The sequence below is a fragment of the Dendrobates tinctorius genome, unplaced genomic scaffold (genome assembly GCF_039654945.1).
Source record: "Dendrobates tinctorius isolate UK_male_01 unplaced genomic scaffold, ASM3965494v1 ptg000070l, whole genome shotgun sequence".
NCBI classification, from domain to species: Eukaryota; Metazoa; Chordata; class Amphibia; order Anura; family Dendrobatidae; genus Dendrobates; species Dendrobates tinctorius.
In genome coordinates, this window is record NW_027361738.1 from 63,953,804 (window position 1) to 63,974,168 (window position 20,365).

Below are 20,365 nucleotides of genomic sequence, written 5' to 3' on the forward strand. Positions count from 1 at the left end.
TCGAGAATAGCGGTGACGTCAATGTCACTTGCGCAGGTGCAGTTCGTGTGAACTGCGCCTGCGCAAGTGACATACATGTCACTGCTATTCTCGCGCATGCGAAGTAACAACTTGGCTGTTACTGCACCTGTGCGGGAATAGCGGACAGGACACGTGTATGTCACTTGCAGTTCGTGACCACAAGTAACAGCCACTGCGCCTGCGTGGGGATTACCTCACGCAGCAGTAAATTCTGTCATGGCTGCAAGGAACAGCCTGTGTGCCTGCTTGCAGTTTGTGGCCACAAGAAACAGCTACTGCGCCTGTGTGGGGATTACCTCGGGCAGCAGTAAATTCTGACAGCCCCACATATACACTGGTATTTGGAAAGCGCAAACGGTATGAGACATGTCCGCTGCTCCTGTTAACACCACTAAGCATACACAGATGTTAATTTCACCACACTTCCGATGTGATAGCATCAGGCCTTTTTCTAGTTTTCCATATATTTATTAGTCTTTGGAAAAGTATATGACCACCACAATCAGAAAATGTATGAAACAGTGGTACAGTAGGTCAAAGGACGAAATAATAAAAGGATGACGCTGTTTGATCGGTTATAATGTTTTGAAATAGCAGATATAGATTTTTTGTGTGTACTGTTAGATTTATTCTAAGGGCAGGTGCAGACGAGCATATTTGCTGTCTGAGTGTGATCCAAGAAAACATCGGCTTGCACTCGGACCAATGTTATTTTATGGGGTCATTCACATGTCCGATTTTTTTTCTTGAACGGTATCTGACGAAGGAAGAAACTCTTTGCATGCCTGCGTTTAATCTGGCATTTAGGTCGCACTCGGCCGTGCAAGTCAATGAGTCAATGGGAAACATTGGACTGAACTCAGATGACATCTGAGTGCAGTCTTCCATGGACTGACAGAATGGAGAACATGAAGAAATTTGAAGAATCCCCTCCATCGGCTGATAGACTAGAGTTCTGTAAATCAAATCCCCCATTTCTACTGTATGTGACAAATAGATATTTATTATATAACACACTCCCCATGTGCATAATGTACAGTATATGGTATGTTGGTGCATAAAGTAATATGATATAAAATATATTAGCTATACCTTTCCTTCTATCACCATTTCATAGCCTTCCCGATTCTTTATTTTATTATAGAGATATTCTGCCAGTTCTAAACACTTATCGATCTGAACCTCAAATCCTGTTGTTCCCTGAAACAAAAATTAAGTGGAATAATTAGAAATATTGAAGTTGTTGCTCTTAGAAAGATACAAAACATGAACATAAAAACATTTTTTTTCTATTTTTCATAGATTTCTGTTTCCTGCCCTACTATAAATTGATTTTACTAGCAGTAGTGAAACTTTAACAGCATGGGCCCCAAAGCAAGAGCTCTAATGGGGCCGCCGATTATTGCAAGTCTTTGGGTTTTTTTTATATAGGCCAAAGGGACTTTTGGGGCCCCCAAAGCTCAATGGCCTGGATGCAATTGCAACACTCTCACCCAACTGTAGTTACGCCCTTGTTTACTAGTACCCTTACAAAGTTTTACATTTTACTTTCTGGCACCCAAAATTACTTTCTTCTTTATGCTATACGAGTAGTTTGGTCATTGCCACTACTTGTTATCAGGGCACAATCGCGTGCCGAAGGATGACATCACCAAGATAGCGGACCACCGTCCACACTGCTCTAGAGACAACAAATGCCCAATTACCGCATCTTGTATTAATTTAGTCCCTTATTTAGGACATCAAATCAATGGAGCAGAGAACTGCTACTAACAGCATCAGGGGAATAAGCACATCCATCAGGATATCTCAGCCCATTCTCCTCAATGCCTGGATCCCCTTCCCTGCCGCACCTCAAGCTCACTAGACATCTTTGAGTCTGTTTCAGAAGAAGAAGTTTCCAAGCTCCTCACTTCTGCTCGGCCTACAACCTGCAACAGTGACCCCATTCCTTCACATCTCCTGCAGTCTCTCTCACCAGTGGTCACCACTCACAAGACTAAAATATTTAACCTCTCTCTTTCTTCAGGTATATTTCCCTCCTCATTTAAACATGCCATCATAACCCCTTTACTTAAAAAGCCATCCCTGGACCAGAACTGCACTGCTAACTACAGACCTGTCTCTAACCTTTCCTTCATCTCTAAACTCCTGGAACACTTGGTCCACTCCAGTCTAATCCGCTATCTCTCGGATAACTCTCTTCTCGACCCCTTACAATATGGTTTCCGCCATTTACACTCCACTGAAACTGCCCTCACCAAAGTCTCTAATGATCTAATAACAGCTAAATCGAAAAGTCATTGCTCCCTGCTGATTCTCCTGGATCTCTCTGCCGCATTTGACACTGTGGATCACCAGCTCCTCCTCACTATGCTCCGCTCTATAGGCCTCAAGGACACAGCCCTCTCCTGGTTCTCCTCCTATCTCTCTGACCGCTCCTTCACTGTATCTTTTGCTGGCTCCTCTTCCTTTCCTCGTCCCTTTACTATCGGGGTCCCGCAGGGCTCAGTCCTAGGCCCCCTCCTCTTCTCTCTATACACTGCCCCTATTGGGCAAACAATCAGCAGATTTGGGTTCCAGTATCATCTCTATGCTGATGACACCCAATTATACACTTCTTCCCCTGATATCACCCCTACCCTAATTCAAAATACCAAGGATTGTCTATCTGCTGTCTCTAACATCATGTCCTCCCTCTATCTGAAACTAAATCTCTCCAAAACTGAACTTCTTGTGTTTCTCCCTACTCCCTACTCTCTACTAACCTCACTCCACCTAACATCGAAATAACCCTGGAGGGTTCAACCATAACTCCCAAGCAGCATGCCCGCTGTCTTGGGGTCATATTCGACATCAAACTTTCCTTTACGCCCTATATCCGATCACTCACTCGCTCTTGTCATCTGCATCTTAAAAACATCTCCAGAATCCAACCTTTTCTCACCTTTGAAACTGCTAAGACTCTTACTGTTGCTCTTATTCATTCTCATCTGGACTACTGCAACTCTCTTCTGATCGGTCTCCCTCTTACCAAACTTTCTCCTCTCCAATCCATCTTCAATGCGGCAGCCAGGGTCATATTTCTGTCCAGCCGCTTCACCGATGCCTCCATCTTGTGCCAGTCTTTACACTCGCTACCTATTCACTACAGGGTCCAGTATAAACTCATCTCTCTCACCCACAAAGCTCTCCACTGTTCTGCACCGCCTTATATCTCCTCTCTCATTTCTGTCTATCGCCCTACACGTGCCCTCCGTACTACTCAGTAAACTAACTTTGCCCTGTTCCCTCCTTCCAAATATTCTGAATCTACACCCTACTATTCATCTGTCTGCACACCCTCCATGCACACGATAGCTGCGCTTGATACTTGACTATTGCACTTAAACACACGGGCTGATGACCGGATCATGCAGCTTTATATGAAAATCCCTATTTATTATAATTGCCAGACCTGAAATAACAAGCACTTCTCACCTCCTGTGTCCCCCCATTTCCTTGTAGATTGTAAGCTTCGAGCAGGGACCTCACTCCTAATGTCACTGTCTGAATTGTCTTAACTCGTATTGAATTTATTGTCTGTACATGTCCCCGCCTAACAGTAAAGTGCTGCGGAATATGTTGGCGCTATATAAATAAAATTATTATTATTATTAATTATTATACATGTAGTCGTACAGCTCATTGGTTTCAATGGGTACAATCTAAAGGTTTATTACCCCTGTGGTGGCCCTGCAGACAAACTGAACACTTTCCCTGCAAATAGCTGATTATGGCTAATCGATGGAAGTCCCAGCAATGGGACAAAATGCGAATATATTGGCTACTAGGCCATTCATGTTGAAAGCCTTGATATCTTCTTTAATCCCTTAAAGACTGGGCAATTTTTCTTTTTTGCGCTTTCGTCTTATCCTTCCCTTATTCCAAGAGCCATAACTTTCTTTTTTTTTCCATCGACATAGCCGTGTGAGGTTTTATTTTCTTGCAGGACGAGTTGTACTTTTGAATGACACCATCCAATATGTCATGTGATTTAGCAGAAAGCAGGAAAAAAAATCCAAGTGTAGCAAAATAGCAAGAAAACCGCAAGTACGCAATTGTGTTTTTTTTTCATTTTTATTTACAGCATTCATTCAAAGATAAAAATGAGCCATCAATATGATTCTCCAGGTCAGTACATTTGCAGAGATACCAAGCATGCATAGTTTTCGTTTTATGTACAGCAAATGGTAAAAAAATTCACAAAGTTGTAAAAAAATAAAAATTTGCTTGTGAAGTCATTTTCCGAGAGTCATAACATTTTCAATTTTTGGGATATGGAGCTAGGTGAGGGCTTATCTTTTGCCCCTTCCTGAACCAATGTTTTTATTGATATAATTTAGGGGCAGATATGATGTTTTGATCCCCTATTATTATATTTCATCGCAGTGTTGCGACGGCCGAAAAATTCTGAGTTTTGATTCTTTTTTTTGGTACGAAATTTACCGATCGGATTTATTTAGTTTATGTTTTCAGAGATCGGACTTTCACAAATGCAGCGATACCGTATACGGTTGGTTTATTTTTTCATTTTCTAATTTTTAACAGGGAACAAGGGGGGTAATATGAACTTTTATATTTTTTTATTTTTCACATATTTTTTAAAACTTTTTTTCACAGTACTTGAAATCATCTGATCACTTATCCTATATACAGCTATGCCACAATATTGCTTTATATAGCAAAAATCACTGTCTCCTATGAACGGCAGCCGCAAGCTTGCATGCATTACGGTACTTTCTTGGACTGATTTGTACAGAAGTCTGAATTCGCCCTTACGCTGTAACCTAGCTTTCCCATTACTTTGTGTTCTAATTAATATGTCAGTCATTGGGAAAAAAATCTGCAGAGTTGTGGGAAAACTGGGTTACAGCGCTCTTCACTCTGATAATACAGTTCATTGTGGGAGGTGAGTAAAAGTCAGGAGCGCGTGGATCAGGAAACTAGGGGAGGCTTAAGAACAAATGGGAGGATCAAAGAGTGGAAGAGTAGCTCAGCACAGGTGTAATGTGTTATTTAGGACTATGCATGTATATTACATTTTCATCCATGACTTTAAATGAATCCAACAAAATATTACATTATGTTAGAATTAAAGTCCGGTAATACAAAATATTTTACTACAAATATAAGACAGGTCACGTTGCTATATTTGATCAGTCATTACCTTTGCTCTCCACATCAACCATAGTTTAAAAATGTCCACATGACGTCCACATTGCAGAGCCTTGTCCCCGGTGTCATAGGACAGGTCGTAATGTTTATCTTGCTGGAAGAGGTAGGACGCGTGCATCTGATTGCATTTCTGCATTAATCCCTGAAGAGTAAAGGTGGAAATATAACCATCAGTATGCCAATCATTAAAAATATTCTCAAGTGTTACAGAGCGGAGCACCATGACCATTCATACAGCAGGACAGTGGCTGATGGCCCATGACCTTAGGCAGTTCAGCACAGCGATGGTTAATAACTCATATGTCATTTAAAGAAGCACTCCTCCTCCCATCAAAGATTTTATTCTCTTAATATATTGCAGTCATCATATTATATAGCACTGTGTACTTGCAATTGCTCATTTTGCCTTTCTTCTCTTTTCCATTAGGTCTATGACATCACGTGATTAAAAACTGACTAGCTGAATCCTTCTAAGCTCTATGTAAGAAACAGGAGGGAGGTCAATTTTCCATACATGACTCATCAACTAGTTCAATTCTTGACCCAGTTGCTCCCGCCTCCCAGGGACTTTTGCAGTGACTTATAACTCATACAGAGAAAATTGACCTCCTGTTTCTACATACAGCTTAGAAGGATTCGGCTAGTCAGTTTTCAACCACGTGATGTCATAGACCTAATGGGAAAGAGAAGAATTAACAGGGTAGAAAGGCAAAGTGAGCAATTGTAACTACACAGTGCTGTGTAATATGATGACTGCAATATATTAAGAGGATAAAAATGTTGATGGCAGTGCTTCTTTAATGCCAAGGGGATCCGATCACATTAGCTCTAACTCTAAGGATATATAGCATATACTCTTTTAGAGCAAGCAAACTATAAAAAATGTAAATAAGGGTAAAGATATGAAACTGTTTTTTTAAGATTTTTTTTTGCTAACATTTTGTATTTCTTGTTCCTTTTATTTTAATTAAAATTATTTCCCTCCAATTTGACCTCTGCTGATCATGATTTCTGCAAAATAACCCATCATAAATGAAGTCTGTGATCCCAAACATGATAGTATAAATGAAGCAATTTGCTTACTTTGAATATACCTAAGTCCTATAAAAAAAAAAGCTAAACTACAGTGGTCGAATTGTTGCCTCCATAATGTAGAAATTGAAGTTTTATCAAATATGTTAATCCCTAGTATTAGTTTTCTAAATGTGGCACCTTTGGAAAAGCATTCCTAATTGGCAGATGTGTTATGTGGTCACTGGTTGTCTGACACCTAGGTGTGACTTACTTAAAATTCTACAAGTGACCAGTGCAGAAGTCTATTATCATACAGCACAATTTATAGCAAATTCTAAGTATAAGCGGTAACTGCTTAAATTGCAGACGTCCTGAGGGAAGAGACATCATTTACATTTACATTAGTGATAATACCGCAGTCCTCTATGTCTTTCAATAACTTCAACCAGTGCTTATATAATGACTGCAAGTGTGATCTGCCCATTCTACTAAATTATAGTGTGATATCGTCTTATCTTATTCACCTTTTCTGTTACAAAGAAAATGCCATTATCTATCATAATAAGGGCTCAAATACATTGCCGAATTTTTGTCCAAGTGTGATCAGACAAAATATCAGATTGCACTCGGACCAACGCTAGTCCATGGTTCCCTGCACAAATCCAATTGTTTGCACATGTCCGAGTTTGATTTGATATTTGGATCAAACACAGAGACGCACAAGTCAATGAGTGTGTGGACAACATTGGACGCTACTCGGATAAAATCTGAATGCAGCCTGATTTCCATGGACTGAGAGAATGGAATGTGACGCTGAGTCAGGATAGTCAGAAAGTCCGAGGTCAGAAGCCAGGAGGGCACGTCATAAACACAAGGAAGAGACAAAGGTATTTTCAGGTAATGTTCCGAGGTCAGAATACCAGGAGATAGCAGATCAGAGGAGAAGGGGTTAAACAGACAGCTGGTCAGAACAAGGTCTAAGGTCAGGCAACAAATGATCTACAAACAGAATGCAAGGCACAGAGGAACAAACCACACTTAGCTGAATGTACGTCTGGCAGAGGTCTGGTAGTAACACCCAGTTATGTAGCTTGGCAATCGCCTGGGTTAATGAACACTTTGAAACAGCCAACACCTCCCTATCTTAGATTGGATGGCCAAGCTGTCAATCAACACACTGACAGCTCAGCATGCCCTATCACCAGACTGGATGACTGAGCTGTCAATCAAATCACTCACAGTTTCAGAACGCCCCTGTACCAGATTGGATAGCTGAGCTGTCAGTAACTGCATCCCAGACACACTGAGGGGTGGAACCGTGACATGGAGAAGTTAGAGACATTTTCTCCTCCATTTTCTCTTCATCAGAAAGACTCTGATCAGACTCTGATCAAAGTGTGATTTGCATAATTGACCCAATTATCTCGAATGAGAGAATATATGCTTGTGTGGCCCCGGTCAAAACACATATGTCCTAGAAAATCTTTTAATAACAAAATGTTGATAGCTACTGTATGCAGGGTGTGTTGTCCAACCCTAGTGTATCCAGTTTACATATAAAGGGGTCTATCAGGTTTCCATTAGGATTATGGTATTTTTATTAATGAGGCTAATCATGAGAAACAAATGGGACCAATGCGAACAGAACCTACAGGTGTCCATGCATCTTAGATAACTGTCACCCAACAACTATCTCCTCAATACAAGGGAACGTTGTGCTCACTTATCTGCCTGCAGAACAGAAGGGATGGGTGACCTTGAAAGATACAGTGTTACTCTGTTCAAATATTGTGCCTTTTCTATATTTGTAGTACGGATGCTATCCATTTAATTAAAGAAGCAATAAGGGTAGGTGTGATCCGATATTGGCATTTTACTTTACTTGTTAGTTTTAGCTGCTTCACACAGTAAAGGGGTTGAGCTGACCTCTACTGAAGAACAGTTTCTTAATCGCTCAGCTGCTCATCATAAAGTGGAAATGCTTGATACTTATCTCCCAGCCAGATTGGTGCCATTCCAGCAATGGCTGCGCTGCAGTTCACAATTTTAAGTGGCTGGTAGAAATCGCAGCGCCGACATCACTGGATCGGCCACACTCTCAAAGGTAAGGAACTAAGGTTTTACAGGGAGTTAAAAGCTAAAGATCTGGAAATCACATGATGTCATTTGTTAAAGTCGTAGAAGTTATGAAATCTTACCTCTTCTCTAACCAGAAGTGCTGAGCACTGGAGTGGAACACCCATCATCTTGTGTGGGTTCCATGTGACAGAATTGGCTCTAAAAATAAAACCATCGACATATATCAGGAAAAGTGATCATTATACTGTTATATCTATGCTACTAAAGCTTCTATCTGACATTCTTGCACATCAACATAACTGTCTCCTTTTCATAAAATGGTTTTCCAAAAAAATTGTGTTAGGTTTATCAACAGGACAAGGGATAACTTGGTGATTACTGGTAGCTGGTCCACTGGGACTTCCGGTGATCCTGAGGACAGAACTCTGTAACGTCTGGAACCGGGCTCTGCAAAGCTCCATCTTCAATGAAGAGGAGGTGCGAGTGATCCTCTTTCACTTCATTCATTGTCTATGGGATTTTTAGAGAAAGCTGAGGACAATACTTTGTTATTTCTAGCTGTCCGATTGACAATGAATGATAAATGTTAAAAAATCTGGCACCCATAAAAAGGTTTTTGTATGCAATTAATTTATTGAACGTAGGAAGTCCCAATTTCTTGTGACATTTCGGTCTTTAACTCAGACCTTCCTCAGACTAGAAGCATGGAGGTATACAGTAGGAACATACTGTGTATCCATAATTGATTGTTAGGCTTGAGAATAGGCAATACTCCAGTAGTAGTATAATACGATACAGAAAAAGCAGTATAGTGATGGGGAGAATCCCAAATAGAATATAAGGCAGGTGTGTGCAGCGTTGGGGTATGGGCATAAATGCCCTGTAGAGAGCGCCTACCCAGGGCCGGCCCGAGAGATTACGGCACCCTAGGTGAAACTATTTTGTTGCGACCCTACTATTCTTGGCAGTAGATGAAAACTTGGGATATAAATTTAGGAGGAAAATAAACCACAACAACAATGATTAATTAACTCTCTCCTAACTCTTTAATCTTCTGAGAAGTTGTATAGGACAAATATATACAAAGTAATCAATAACACAAAACAAAAACGACCATAGGTAATTAAAATGTTTGTTTCCTTGCCTTTTTTTTTTTAAAAGGATGACACTAAGTCACCAAGATTAATTTGTTTAGCAACTTCAGATTCTATCGAAATTGTTGCCAACCCAACCAACCTCTCTTGCGTCATATTTGCCCTTAAATATGTACACTTTTCTTTCCATCCCTAAAACTTTTTGCCTTTTGAAAAGACTTTTTATAATTTTTTCTATTTTTTCTCTGGCGCCCCCTTTGGGTCGGTGCCCTAGGTGGCCGCCTAGTTCGCCTATACGTTCGGGCCGGCCCTGCGCCTACCTTGACAATGAATGGAGAGAAGACCGATCATGTGCACCTCTGCTCAAGTCGAAATGGGACACATCTGAACCTGGTTCTTGGGCTACATTACTGGGATTACTGAGGGTCACAGTAGTTGGGCATTCAGTGATCAGCAAGTCATCCCCTATTCCTCAATGGATAGGGGATAAAAGCTGCAGCCATACCCCCCTCCTCTCCCCTTTTTAATTATTCCACGTATTTTTTTGGTGTGTGTAAATTGGTGAACATTTACAGAAATGAAAACCAAAATAGGTACTACTACAGGTTACAGGAAGGTGTGAGAGAGAAATACCATGCCTATCGTATGAGATATTTTACAAAGAATATCTGTATTCAAATGGAGCTCAAATGAGCGTGCATACGAGGCATGGAGGTTATACGTCTTTGTAATTACAGAACCATCTGTGCAGCTATAGGTTTTAATGAAATGGGTCACTGGGCAGTGGTGGCTCAGTCCTGGGTTCGCATGCCACCAAGGACAACATCTGCAAGGAGTTTGTATGTTCTCCCCGTGTTTGCGTGGGTTTCCTCCCACATTCCAAAGACATACAGATAGAGAATTTAGATTGTGAGCCCCATCGGGGACAGTGTTGATAAAGTGTGCAAATTGTAAAGCGCTGCGGAATATGTTAGCGTTATATAAAATTAAAGATTATAAATGGGTCAAATGTCCACTTATATATTTTCTGCCTCTTTCCTATAGCTAAATACCTCAGCCAAGGAACTATGGCTTTTTGATATTGCCCCCTGATACACCCAGCACTAGATAGCCCTTCCTAGTTTCGCGATATACGCTTCATGCGCTGGACTTAATCACTTTGAGTCATATCAAAGACTGGAATATTATCACAGAATAGTCCTTAAAATCCTGGGGTCCTGTCCTCTGTCCCCCCGACTTATTATTACTACTGTATATGAAGGAGAACATTTTCTCAAATATCAGACAATCGATGTGTAGTAAACATTCTGTTTTTCGCTCAAGTCTCAAAATTGTGCCACAGATCTTTAGTAGCACAAAGGATTTTTTTTTCTAAGCGGCGTAATTTCACAAAATTAACCTTTTTGTTTGGTGTACCAAAATACAGGCATTTGTATATTCCAAAAATGCATTATTTTTCCTCTGAAAGCTCCGTTCAGTCTTGAACGATTCTGTAAATCATGCAGTTTCTATGGTGATAACCTCCAGTAGGCACTAATCTTCTTGAAAATGGATCATCCTGTCAGCAGGAGGCGTTGATGATTGAGAGATGAAGGAAGGTAATGCCCTGCACATGTTTAATATACAGTGCAACACAGGCATGTACAGTAAATGTTGGTATTAATTTATCAGGGGCAAAACGGGGGGGGACAAGCGGGGGCGCAGTCAGCATTAGAGCACCACGAGGATGCCTCTACCATGGGGCAAAATTAGCTAGATGCCACATGCGGCAGTCCTGAGGGTGCTCCATTAGACATGACGATGTCACTTGATCACGTTGCTGATGTCATTACTGTGCCACAGAGGAGTAGAGGATTGATGGAAGGTAATTGCTCAAATAGAACCAAAGATGCAAGGAAGATTTATTGGGGTGGAAATAGTGTGAGGGGACAGTATGTGGGTGAGTGTGAGGAGACACTGTATAGATTGGGCAGAGTGGGTTGGACAGTTTAGAAAGGAGCAGCTTGGAGGACAGTGACTGGTCAGTGTAGGTGGGACAGTATAGAGATTGGACAGTGTGGGGGATAGTGTCAGGGGGCAATAGTGGGAAAGGGGATAATATAGAGACTGGTCAGTATGAGGAGACACTGTGAGGAGATAGTAGAGGGAGCAGAGTGGGGAGTCAGTGCAAGACCACAGTACGGAGGGGGCAGTACAGTATGCAGAGAGGGTAAAAGTGTGAGCAGGGGCACAGTATAAGGACTGGGCACTATGGCGGGCACAATGTGAGGGAATAGTATAGGGCACAGGATAGAGACTGGTAGTTTGGGGGACAATGTGAGGAAGCAGTATTTGGGAAAGTATGCAGAAGGGGAAGCACAAGGAGAGGGCACAGTATAGAAACTGGACAGTATAGGGGGGACACAGTGTGGCTGGTGCAGTGTGAAGAGGGAGCCCAGTATGGAAAGGGGGCATTGTGGGGGGACAATGAAGATAGGGACAGTGTGGTTGGTTCTAGCCAACAAGTGCAGACAGTGTAGCATATAAGAGCGGACAGTGTGGTATTTATAGATAATAAAGGTGGACAGTGTGGTCGTAACAGCTAATAAGGGCAGATACGGTTATAGTTCAGAAGGGCAAACAGTTTGGTAGTTATAGCTCATAAGGGTCTACAATGTGATGGTTAGAGCGGTTAGTGTTCATAAGGGGGATTATGTGCAATTTTTTATTCAAATGGACAGTGTGAAGGCTATGTGCCATGAAGGGTACAGTGTTGGGGTCATATTTTGTGCAGGGATTACAGTTAGGCATAATTTTTGCATTCAGGGGCACAGCGTAGCACAGCTATTGTTTTATAGGAACATTATCAAAACATTGTTACTTTTAAGGTCATCGTGTGAGGATGTGCTACAGAAGACCGGAGAAGAGGGAAGTCTGTAGAGAAGAGCTGTGCCTGGACAAGAAAAGTAAGAGAATGACTCCAATCAAAGAACATGTCACCTATAAAGTACCTGGATGTAAATGTTTATAGGTGATACTGACTGCGGATCCTCATTGCTGTAGTTCCTGTAATTTCCACAAGGTGATGATGGCTGTTAACAACAACTCCCAATATCTCCTTAAGGGTGAGTGCACACACTGCAGATTCACCTGCAGGTTTTTTCCCGCGGAACCGCAGGTAAAACTGCAGGTAAAGTGACCTGCGGTTTTGCTGCAGTTTGGCCTGCGGTTTTGCCCTGCGGTTTGACACCTGGACAATGGAATAGGTGGCAAACCGCAGCAGAATCCGCAGAAACAATTTTGACATGCTGCGGAAAAAAAAACGCAGCTTTTCCGCAGGTAAAAAACCGCAGCGTGAGCACTGCGGTTTTGAAAACCCATAGGCTAACATGGTAAAGTACCATGTCTGCGGAACTGCTGCAGTTCTGCAGGGCCAAAACCGCAGCAGAACCACAGCGTGTGCACATACCCTTATAGTGTAAAGGACATATTGAGATTTGTAAGTTCATGTGAAACAATGGTACATAAAGGGCTGACCTGGTATTGCAATTGATTACTATGCTCACCTTGTCAATAGATTCATGTACTGATGATGGTTCTGGTGCTGTATTTATGCTGTTGTTGATTCTGGTGATTTATTCAGTGCTTTTTTAACAGTCTGGTTAGACAAGCCGACTGCACTTGCCATGTACGCAGAGCAATTAGTGATAAGATGGTCTTGTGCACATGGATGTCATTGTCCTCTGCAGGACATGACCTATTTAGACAAGATGATGTGCTGCCGAGAATGATGATCTTTAAGCATGCTTACTAATCAGTTCACCTAGCGAAGGAGCAGCTTATTTACAGACAGAAAATAGTCAAACGAGTCTTCCTAGGAGCCCTCTTTTAGGATAATTGGCCAGTGTAAATGCACCCTTATAGTGTACATTATTAGTGTGACTGCAGGGCCAAGGTCAATTAGGTCATATATTATTTTGTGATAGCAAATCCTCATGTTATTTTGACCATATTGTATTTTGTATAGTATACAGTATATTGTATATTCATTTTAATTTACAGTACCATCTGTAGAAACAGGGACAAAGATTTTTATTTTTTTTTAAAACCACGCTCCATTTAGGCTTTAATGGTCCAATTATTAGGCAGCATACTTTTCTAGGAAGCCAACACCCAGCCAAAGAGTGCTTTATTTTCTGTGAAATTGCTGCAATTACAGTGAATAATACCCTGAAATTATATTCATTTTAAATACAAATATACCAGACAAGCTATCCCATATGTGATAGGCGGCATCTTAACATCACTACACAGCTTCTCTGCCAGAAGAAAAGAACTGTCACCCCAATTTGCCAGGCTTGGAAATCGACTAAAGCTTCTTTCACTACACTGATGAGTGTCAGAGATCAGAACATACAACTGCGGGACTTCAGAAGCTTTAATCCCTGGGTGGTAGAGCAATTATCATTTGCAACTGGGTCATATTAACAATAATGATGTATAATTTGTGTCGTCAGTGTGGATATGAGTTTGGATTAATTCCTCATAAAGGTTTAGTCTTCATTTGATTTCTTCTTTTTTTTTGTTACTTTTTTAAGTTTAAAATTGGTCACAGTTTTTCAATCACTGGTCAGATATAACATCAGGACAGTAAAACATTAGACAGATATTGGTATATTAATTTTAAGACATAATGGTAATTCTAAAAAAAAAGTCAACCTTTAGTAACTTATAGTGTGAACATTATCTATCTATCTATCTATCTATCTATCTATCTATCTTATATTTTCTTTTCATATTTATCTCTCTATCTATTTCTTTTTGTAATTTTTAAAATGTAAAAAATTACAATATATTTTTTTTTGCCTAAAATACAAAGGTAATGTGTCATTTTTAACTTTAGGCGTTTTATAGATCATTTAATCTCCAACTTGCTTAACTGTTCACAAAAATAAGAATTTTGACAAGGGGTGCCCTAATTTTTACATGCCACTATATCTCAAATTCATCTATGTTTGTATCAACCATAACATTTATCTTTGTATCTATAAGTCTGTCTACCTTTTTATGAATCTCAAGTTTTCTCTCCCTTTCTATATCTTTCTGACTCCCTCTTTCGCTCTCTTCCTCTTTCTTTTTTCTGAACTTTGGTACAGAAACCCTTAAAATTAACTTTGCTGATATGGGATAATGTCTACCAATCTATGTACTCTATCTGCTATATACTGTATATCCATTTTTTTCTTTTTATTTTTTCCTATAAGAAAGATATGAGATAGATAATAGATAGATAGACATATAGATAGATATGAGATAGAGAGATAATAGATATATAGAGAGATAATAGATAGATAGATAGATGATAGATAGATAATAGATAGATAAATCATAGATAGATAAAAGATAGATAGATAATAGATAGATAAATGGATGATAGATATATAGATAGATATGAGGATAGTTAGAGAGAGCTAGATAATAGATAGATAGATGATAGATAGATAATAGATAGATACATAGATAAATAATAGATAAAGTAGATATATAGAAAAAGAGAGAGCTAGATGATAGATAGATAGATAGATAGAAAATAGATAGATACATAGATAAATAATAGGTAGATATATAGATATGGAGAGATAGATATTAGATTATAGATAGATGACAGATAGATAGATAGATAGATAGATATTATTCATGATTTGTCCCATTTAGCTAAATTCTTCCTTTGGTCTTTGGTTATTGTGTTTTCTTCTTTTATAAGAAATTTCCCTTTTAATTAATCATTAGCATTTCCCTGTACCTTTATTAAACCTTTTTCTTTCATCCTTTTTAAATATTCCAATCATTTTTTTTTCCAAGATCAGTGCCAGGAAACACAAAAAAAAAAAATCTCTGGAGCCAAAACAGCAGTGGCTAGAGGAAATGTCACCACGCAGGCTTTCCTAAAGCGTAGTGACATGAATGAGTTGGAAGTTGCCAATGGAAATAAGAGCGTCCTTGCTGCCCAAGAGTAAATGGTTCATACTGCACTTTTGTTGCGGCCGTCAGCGAATGTATGAAAACGTGCCCGACATGAACAAACAAATGGTTCCTACCTGTCAACACCATTTAACTTCCATCTGTGTTTTCTCGACATCAGCAGTCCTCCACCCCACGCTCCCTGCAGAAAACAGACGTACGATTTTATAAGCATTGTAAGTCATTGTGATAGGAGTCGCATTGGTCCTTTACATTCTTCTGGCTGCAATTATTTGCATGAAATGATTAGGTTCTGCCTGTACGTACAGCATTGTCTGGCACTCGGCGCGGATATGCAAACTACACCGAGGTTACGAGTGGTTCTCATTTTACTGCTCAAGTGGAAGAGTCTCCCATTAGGACCACTAAGTGCTGCTGTGGTATTTTGCAGACATATGCAAATAATAAATCATAAATCAGTCAATTTAAAGAGTAATACTTATTAAAACAATTATCAATGTGTCAGCTATGCATCAACCATGTTTTGATGAACTTAATGATTTCATGGAAGTAGCGGATCAAGTCATTGACATTTCATAGCGATTCCGACCTTTTGCATCTGTAATTCATCACTTGTCACCATACATGTTTTTAGAAGAACTGCATAAATGTTCTTTCTGGATTACTTCATGAAATCTAATATGGAAAAAGAGTCCTAAATATGGAGGGTAAATGACCATCGCATTCGTTGTTGGTGGAACAAAGTAGAAAAACACGTAACAGTCGTCATATTAAATGGTTTATCTAAACCTTAAAAATTGCAAAAACATTGAAAATGCTTAAAAAGGCAACTTTCCAATTTACTGTATCTCTTTCCAATGCCTTGACTTGGTTATTGACCACCCAACAGTCTCAGAGGTTACCTGGGCAAGGAACGCGCAACATTTGCAGAATCTATGGTTCAGAGCCTGCAACCGCCAATAGGAAGCTGGCCAGATCACTAGAGCCAGAAGACTTCAGTTTCCTTGCACTTCTCCAATGCAGCAGAAGCAAAGATAACTCTGATTGCAGTATGGAAAAGCACACAATTCAGACCAGTGTTGCAGCCATGCTGCTGGTCTCAACCATGGAGTGCACCAACCCCCTGCCAAGTTGGGACTGGGAGCAGTGTACTCCTGAAGAAAAAAAAAGTTGAGAAAACTCTAAAAAGAAGCTGTCATGTAAAATAATGCTATTGACTTGCAGATATGGGGTTAATCTGCAGGTTAATAGTATTCTGATACCTTGAGAATTGCCTCACTGAGAGCAGCACTGCTGGGAAAAAAATCAACTTTATTCCCCTTGGCAGCTTCGCTTTTTCAGTCACAAGGGTGTCACTGGTGTGGTTTCAGTCACCGCTCTGTGCGTGGAGAGCGGTGGTTGTGATTGTGCCCCAAGCACTGACTGACAGCCAGCTCAGCATTAGAGTTCAGCATTAGAGCCGGCTGTCAGTCAATGTTGGGAGCACAGTTATAGCCGCCGCTCACTATTCACAGAGAGGTGACTGAAGGCGTGCCGGCGCAAATCTGTGACTGAAAAGAAGGAAAGAAGTTAATTTTCTTCCAACAGTGGGGCTCTCGGTGCGGGTGTGCCAATAACCTGTAAATTAACCCCATATCTGAAGATTAATAGTATTATTTTATATGACAGGTTCTTTTTAAGTCCAAATATTTTAGCAAGGTCTCCACCATCTGCTAACTATTTATCTAAAAAGTTTCAAACACGTCTCTTACATATTTTTATTTTAATTTATTAGATCAGACAGGGTCAGATTAAGATCGATCAATTGATTAAAATACAGTATGTTCGAGTCCCTTCCGGCTGTATATCTCGCGGCTGTTCGACAGCTGCAACACATGCAGGGATTGCCTATCAAACAGGCAAGCCCTGCATGTGTTGCTACTGTTGAACAGCAGCGAGAGATGCAGGTGCAGGGACTCAATCATATTTTTTTTCGAGCACGCCGAAGACACTCAGTTAGCACCAGAACATGGCCAGATAACACGTTCTCTCGTCACTACTAGGCTCTACTCTGTACAGCTAAGAATAAAAGAGAGGAAAACTTTATAAAAAAGTAAAAGGTACAAAAGACTGACAATTTATAATTCATTCTTACTGATTAATTAACAATTAACAGTACTTACATCAATGTGCATCCATATCTTATACTTTTTGCAGACATCAGATATAGCGACAAGCGGGTCAAATGCACCATAGACGGTAGTCCCTGCCGTGGCACTAACAAAAAACGGCACATACCCCTGGAAAAAGGAGATTCATCAAGTTACATACAGCATGTGATTGCATCACGCCCTGACTCTTTTCATCAGCTAACCCACTGCATCGCAAATCAATAGAAGTATATAATGGTCATGCAAAGTTGATGACTTATATAGTGAAAGATATATATTTTACATAAATTTAGCAGTCCCGTCATGCACAGTGCTGACAAAACATCCCCGTCTTCCTAGAAGCAGCCACCCCCATTTCCTTATAAATATTACAGCCATAGAAGGAATGGGGAGAATTGAATGGCGCATACCTTCTGCTTGGCTTCTATGATCCTCCTTTCAAGATCTGATGGGATCATTTTTCCCCTGTAATTAAAACCATGAATCATTTCAGATGTTGGATTGAGCCAAATCATGAAAAAAAAACTTAATAAGGCTAACGAAGCTCAGAATAATTTCTATGACATTGATACAAATCCGTGCATGTAACTTCAAAGCATTGTAAACCTAATATTAAGGTATAATTATAGGCAGAGAAGATTAGATGTCTTATTGTATAACTTGAATTAAGGCTGCAATTATAGGATGTAGAAAAGATTTTACTGTCCTTGTTGCCTAGAAAAAAAAAATCAGAGAAAGTTGAAAAGTTTATACATTCCCCCACCAACATCCGAGACAACCATTTGTGGATTGGAGGTGTTGTCACAGATCTGATCAGTGGGCATCTGACTCTTTGTAACTTTGTGATCAAATATTTGATGAACAGCTCCAGCGAGCGCTGTGGCTTCTTCGTAGTTTATGTTTCTCCCGTAAAGAGGGGGCGCTCAAAGTTGGGAGGCTTGCTATCCTTTATAAAAACCTGGATAAGGTCTGTAATATACTTGCCAACAGTCCTGAAATGCCTGGGGACTCTTGGTAAAAGAGTTGGCAAACCTTCTGGACACCATGGAGATCCTCCAAGAAAGCATCAACTCCACAGCCTTTCACTGCCATGACACTAAGCGCCATTTTCTTAAAAGAATGTCATGCCAGGACTTGTTTCTTCAATGCTTCAAACACGTTCAATATATGTAATATCTAATGTACATGTTCAGAATTGCTTTCATGATATTCACTGGTGGAGTTGATAGTTCAAAAACTTTTTTTATAGCTGGCCTTGTAAGGTGGCCTCCATACATGTCTTCTCCATGCTGATATGCTACATGGTGGGTTGATTGTCTGCAAGGTGCAGCGTCTCAGCGTGGTGTAGAGAACATATGGATGTATGGCACATTACAACAAGTCCAGCTAAAAACAAAGGATTTTTTTTTACTATAAACACTACTGGTGAATATGGTAAAATATGGCAAGAGCTATTTTTGGATGTAAACAGGATTGGATATATTACAAGTGGAATTTATTGAAACATTAAAAAAAAAAGTTCTGGTGTGTAATCCCAGATAGACTCGATTATATTGAGATCAGGGTCCTGGGGAGATGGGACTCTTATAATTACTTCTAGGACTCCTTGCTCTTCTTCCTAGTTCTTAATGACATTGTCTGTACATTTGGGGTCCTTTTCCAGCTGTAGAATAAATTTAGAGCTAGTCAGATGCATCTCTTAGGTTAGTGCATGATATATATGTATCTGCGTGTATTTTTTAACATTGACAACATCACAGAAATGGCAGCTTTTAGAGCCGTAGAGATAGAGGTCAGCCAAGGAAACTTAGTGCAGCAGATGAAAGACACATCATGTTACTTCCATTCAAAATTGGAAGATGTCCAGCAGTGCCAACAGCTGAGTACTGACAGCAACCTACAGGACCCAGATACACTAATCTAATGTTGGGAGAAGTCTGGGTAAAAATGGTCTTGCTGGAAGAATTGTGATGAAAAAGTCATACCTTTCACAAGGATAAAAGGCCAAGTGAGTCAACTATGCATGAAAGCATATGAACTGTGGTGCAGAGGAGTGGCATTAAGTACTGAGAGTCAAAATGTGAAATATTTAGCTGTAATGAAAGACAGTTTGTTCTCTGAAAGGTCTGAAGAGTGGTATAATAATAAGGTTTGGTAGGAACTGAGAAGCATGGTGGAAGGTCCTTGCAGGTATTTGGCTGAAATTCAGAAAACAAAGCTGGAAGTTTGGTCAGTATTAATGATTTCCTCAAAGTTGAGAAATCCACTATGCAGTCAGGGAGGTATCCGATTTTCTCCAAATGTATTCTGCAGCAGCAGCTGAATGACCTCAAACATACAGACAAAGTTATTAAGAACGATGTTCAGTTTAAAGAAGAAGAAGAAGTCCTGGTATTGATGATATGGTCCCATAGAGGCCAACTCAACACCCTTGAGTCTTTGTTCAATTACAAGGAAAGACAGAAGTATTTGCATACTTCTACATCCACTGACGATCTGTGGTTAGCTCACCAAGATATTTGGAACAACCTACCTGTCGAGTTCCTTAAAAAATTGTGTGCAAGTACCTAGAAGAATTGATGCTATTTTGAAGGAAAAGGTGGTTAGTCACACCGAATATTGATGTGATTTTATTTTCTCTTTTGTTCATTCACTTTGAATTTTATTAATTGATTAGAAAATAAAATATTAACACATCTATTTTTGAAAGCATTCTTACTTTGCAGCAACTTTTTCACTCGTACCTAAAACTTTTTGCGTAATACTGTATGTGTACATTGTATCAAATACTGTTGGGTATTGTAAGGGGAAGTGTAGTAATCTGCGATA

The 20,365-nt window shown here is 39.9% G+C and overlaps 1 protein-coding gene across 2 annotated transcripts in view; it reads right to left on the reverse strand.

Moving 5' to 3' along the window:
• GAD2 (glutamate decarboxylase 2) overlaps nt 1–20,365 on the reverse strand; it is a 135,540-nt gene that overhangs the window by 9,385 nt on the left and 105,790 nt on the right. For both annotated transcript variants that reach the window (XM_073581768.1, XM_073581769.1), the window contains 6 exons: nt 17,947–18,001; nt 17,549–17,665; nt 15,503–15,567; nt 8,451–8,529; nt 5,231–5,380; nt 1,114–1,221 (listed from right to left, as the gene is read on the reverse strand). In XM_073581768.1, coding sequence (XP_073437869.1) covers nt 1,114–1,221; nt 5,231–5,380; nt 8,451–8,529; nt 15,503–15,567; nt 17,549–17,665; nt 17,947–18,001 — 574 coding nt within the window. The remainder of the gene's footprint in view (nt 1–1,113; nt 1,222–5,230; nt 5,381–8,450; nt 8,530–15,502; nt 15,568–17,548; nt 17,666–17,946; nt 18,002–20,365) is intronic.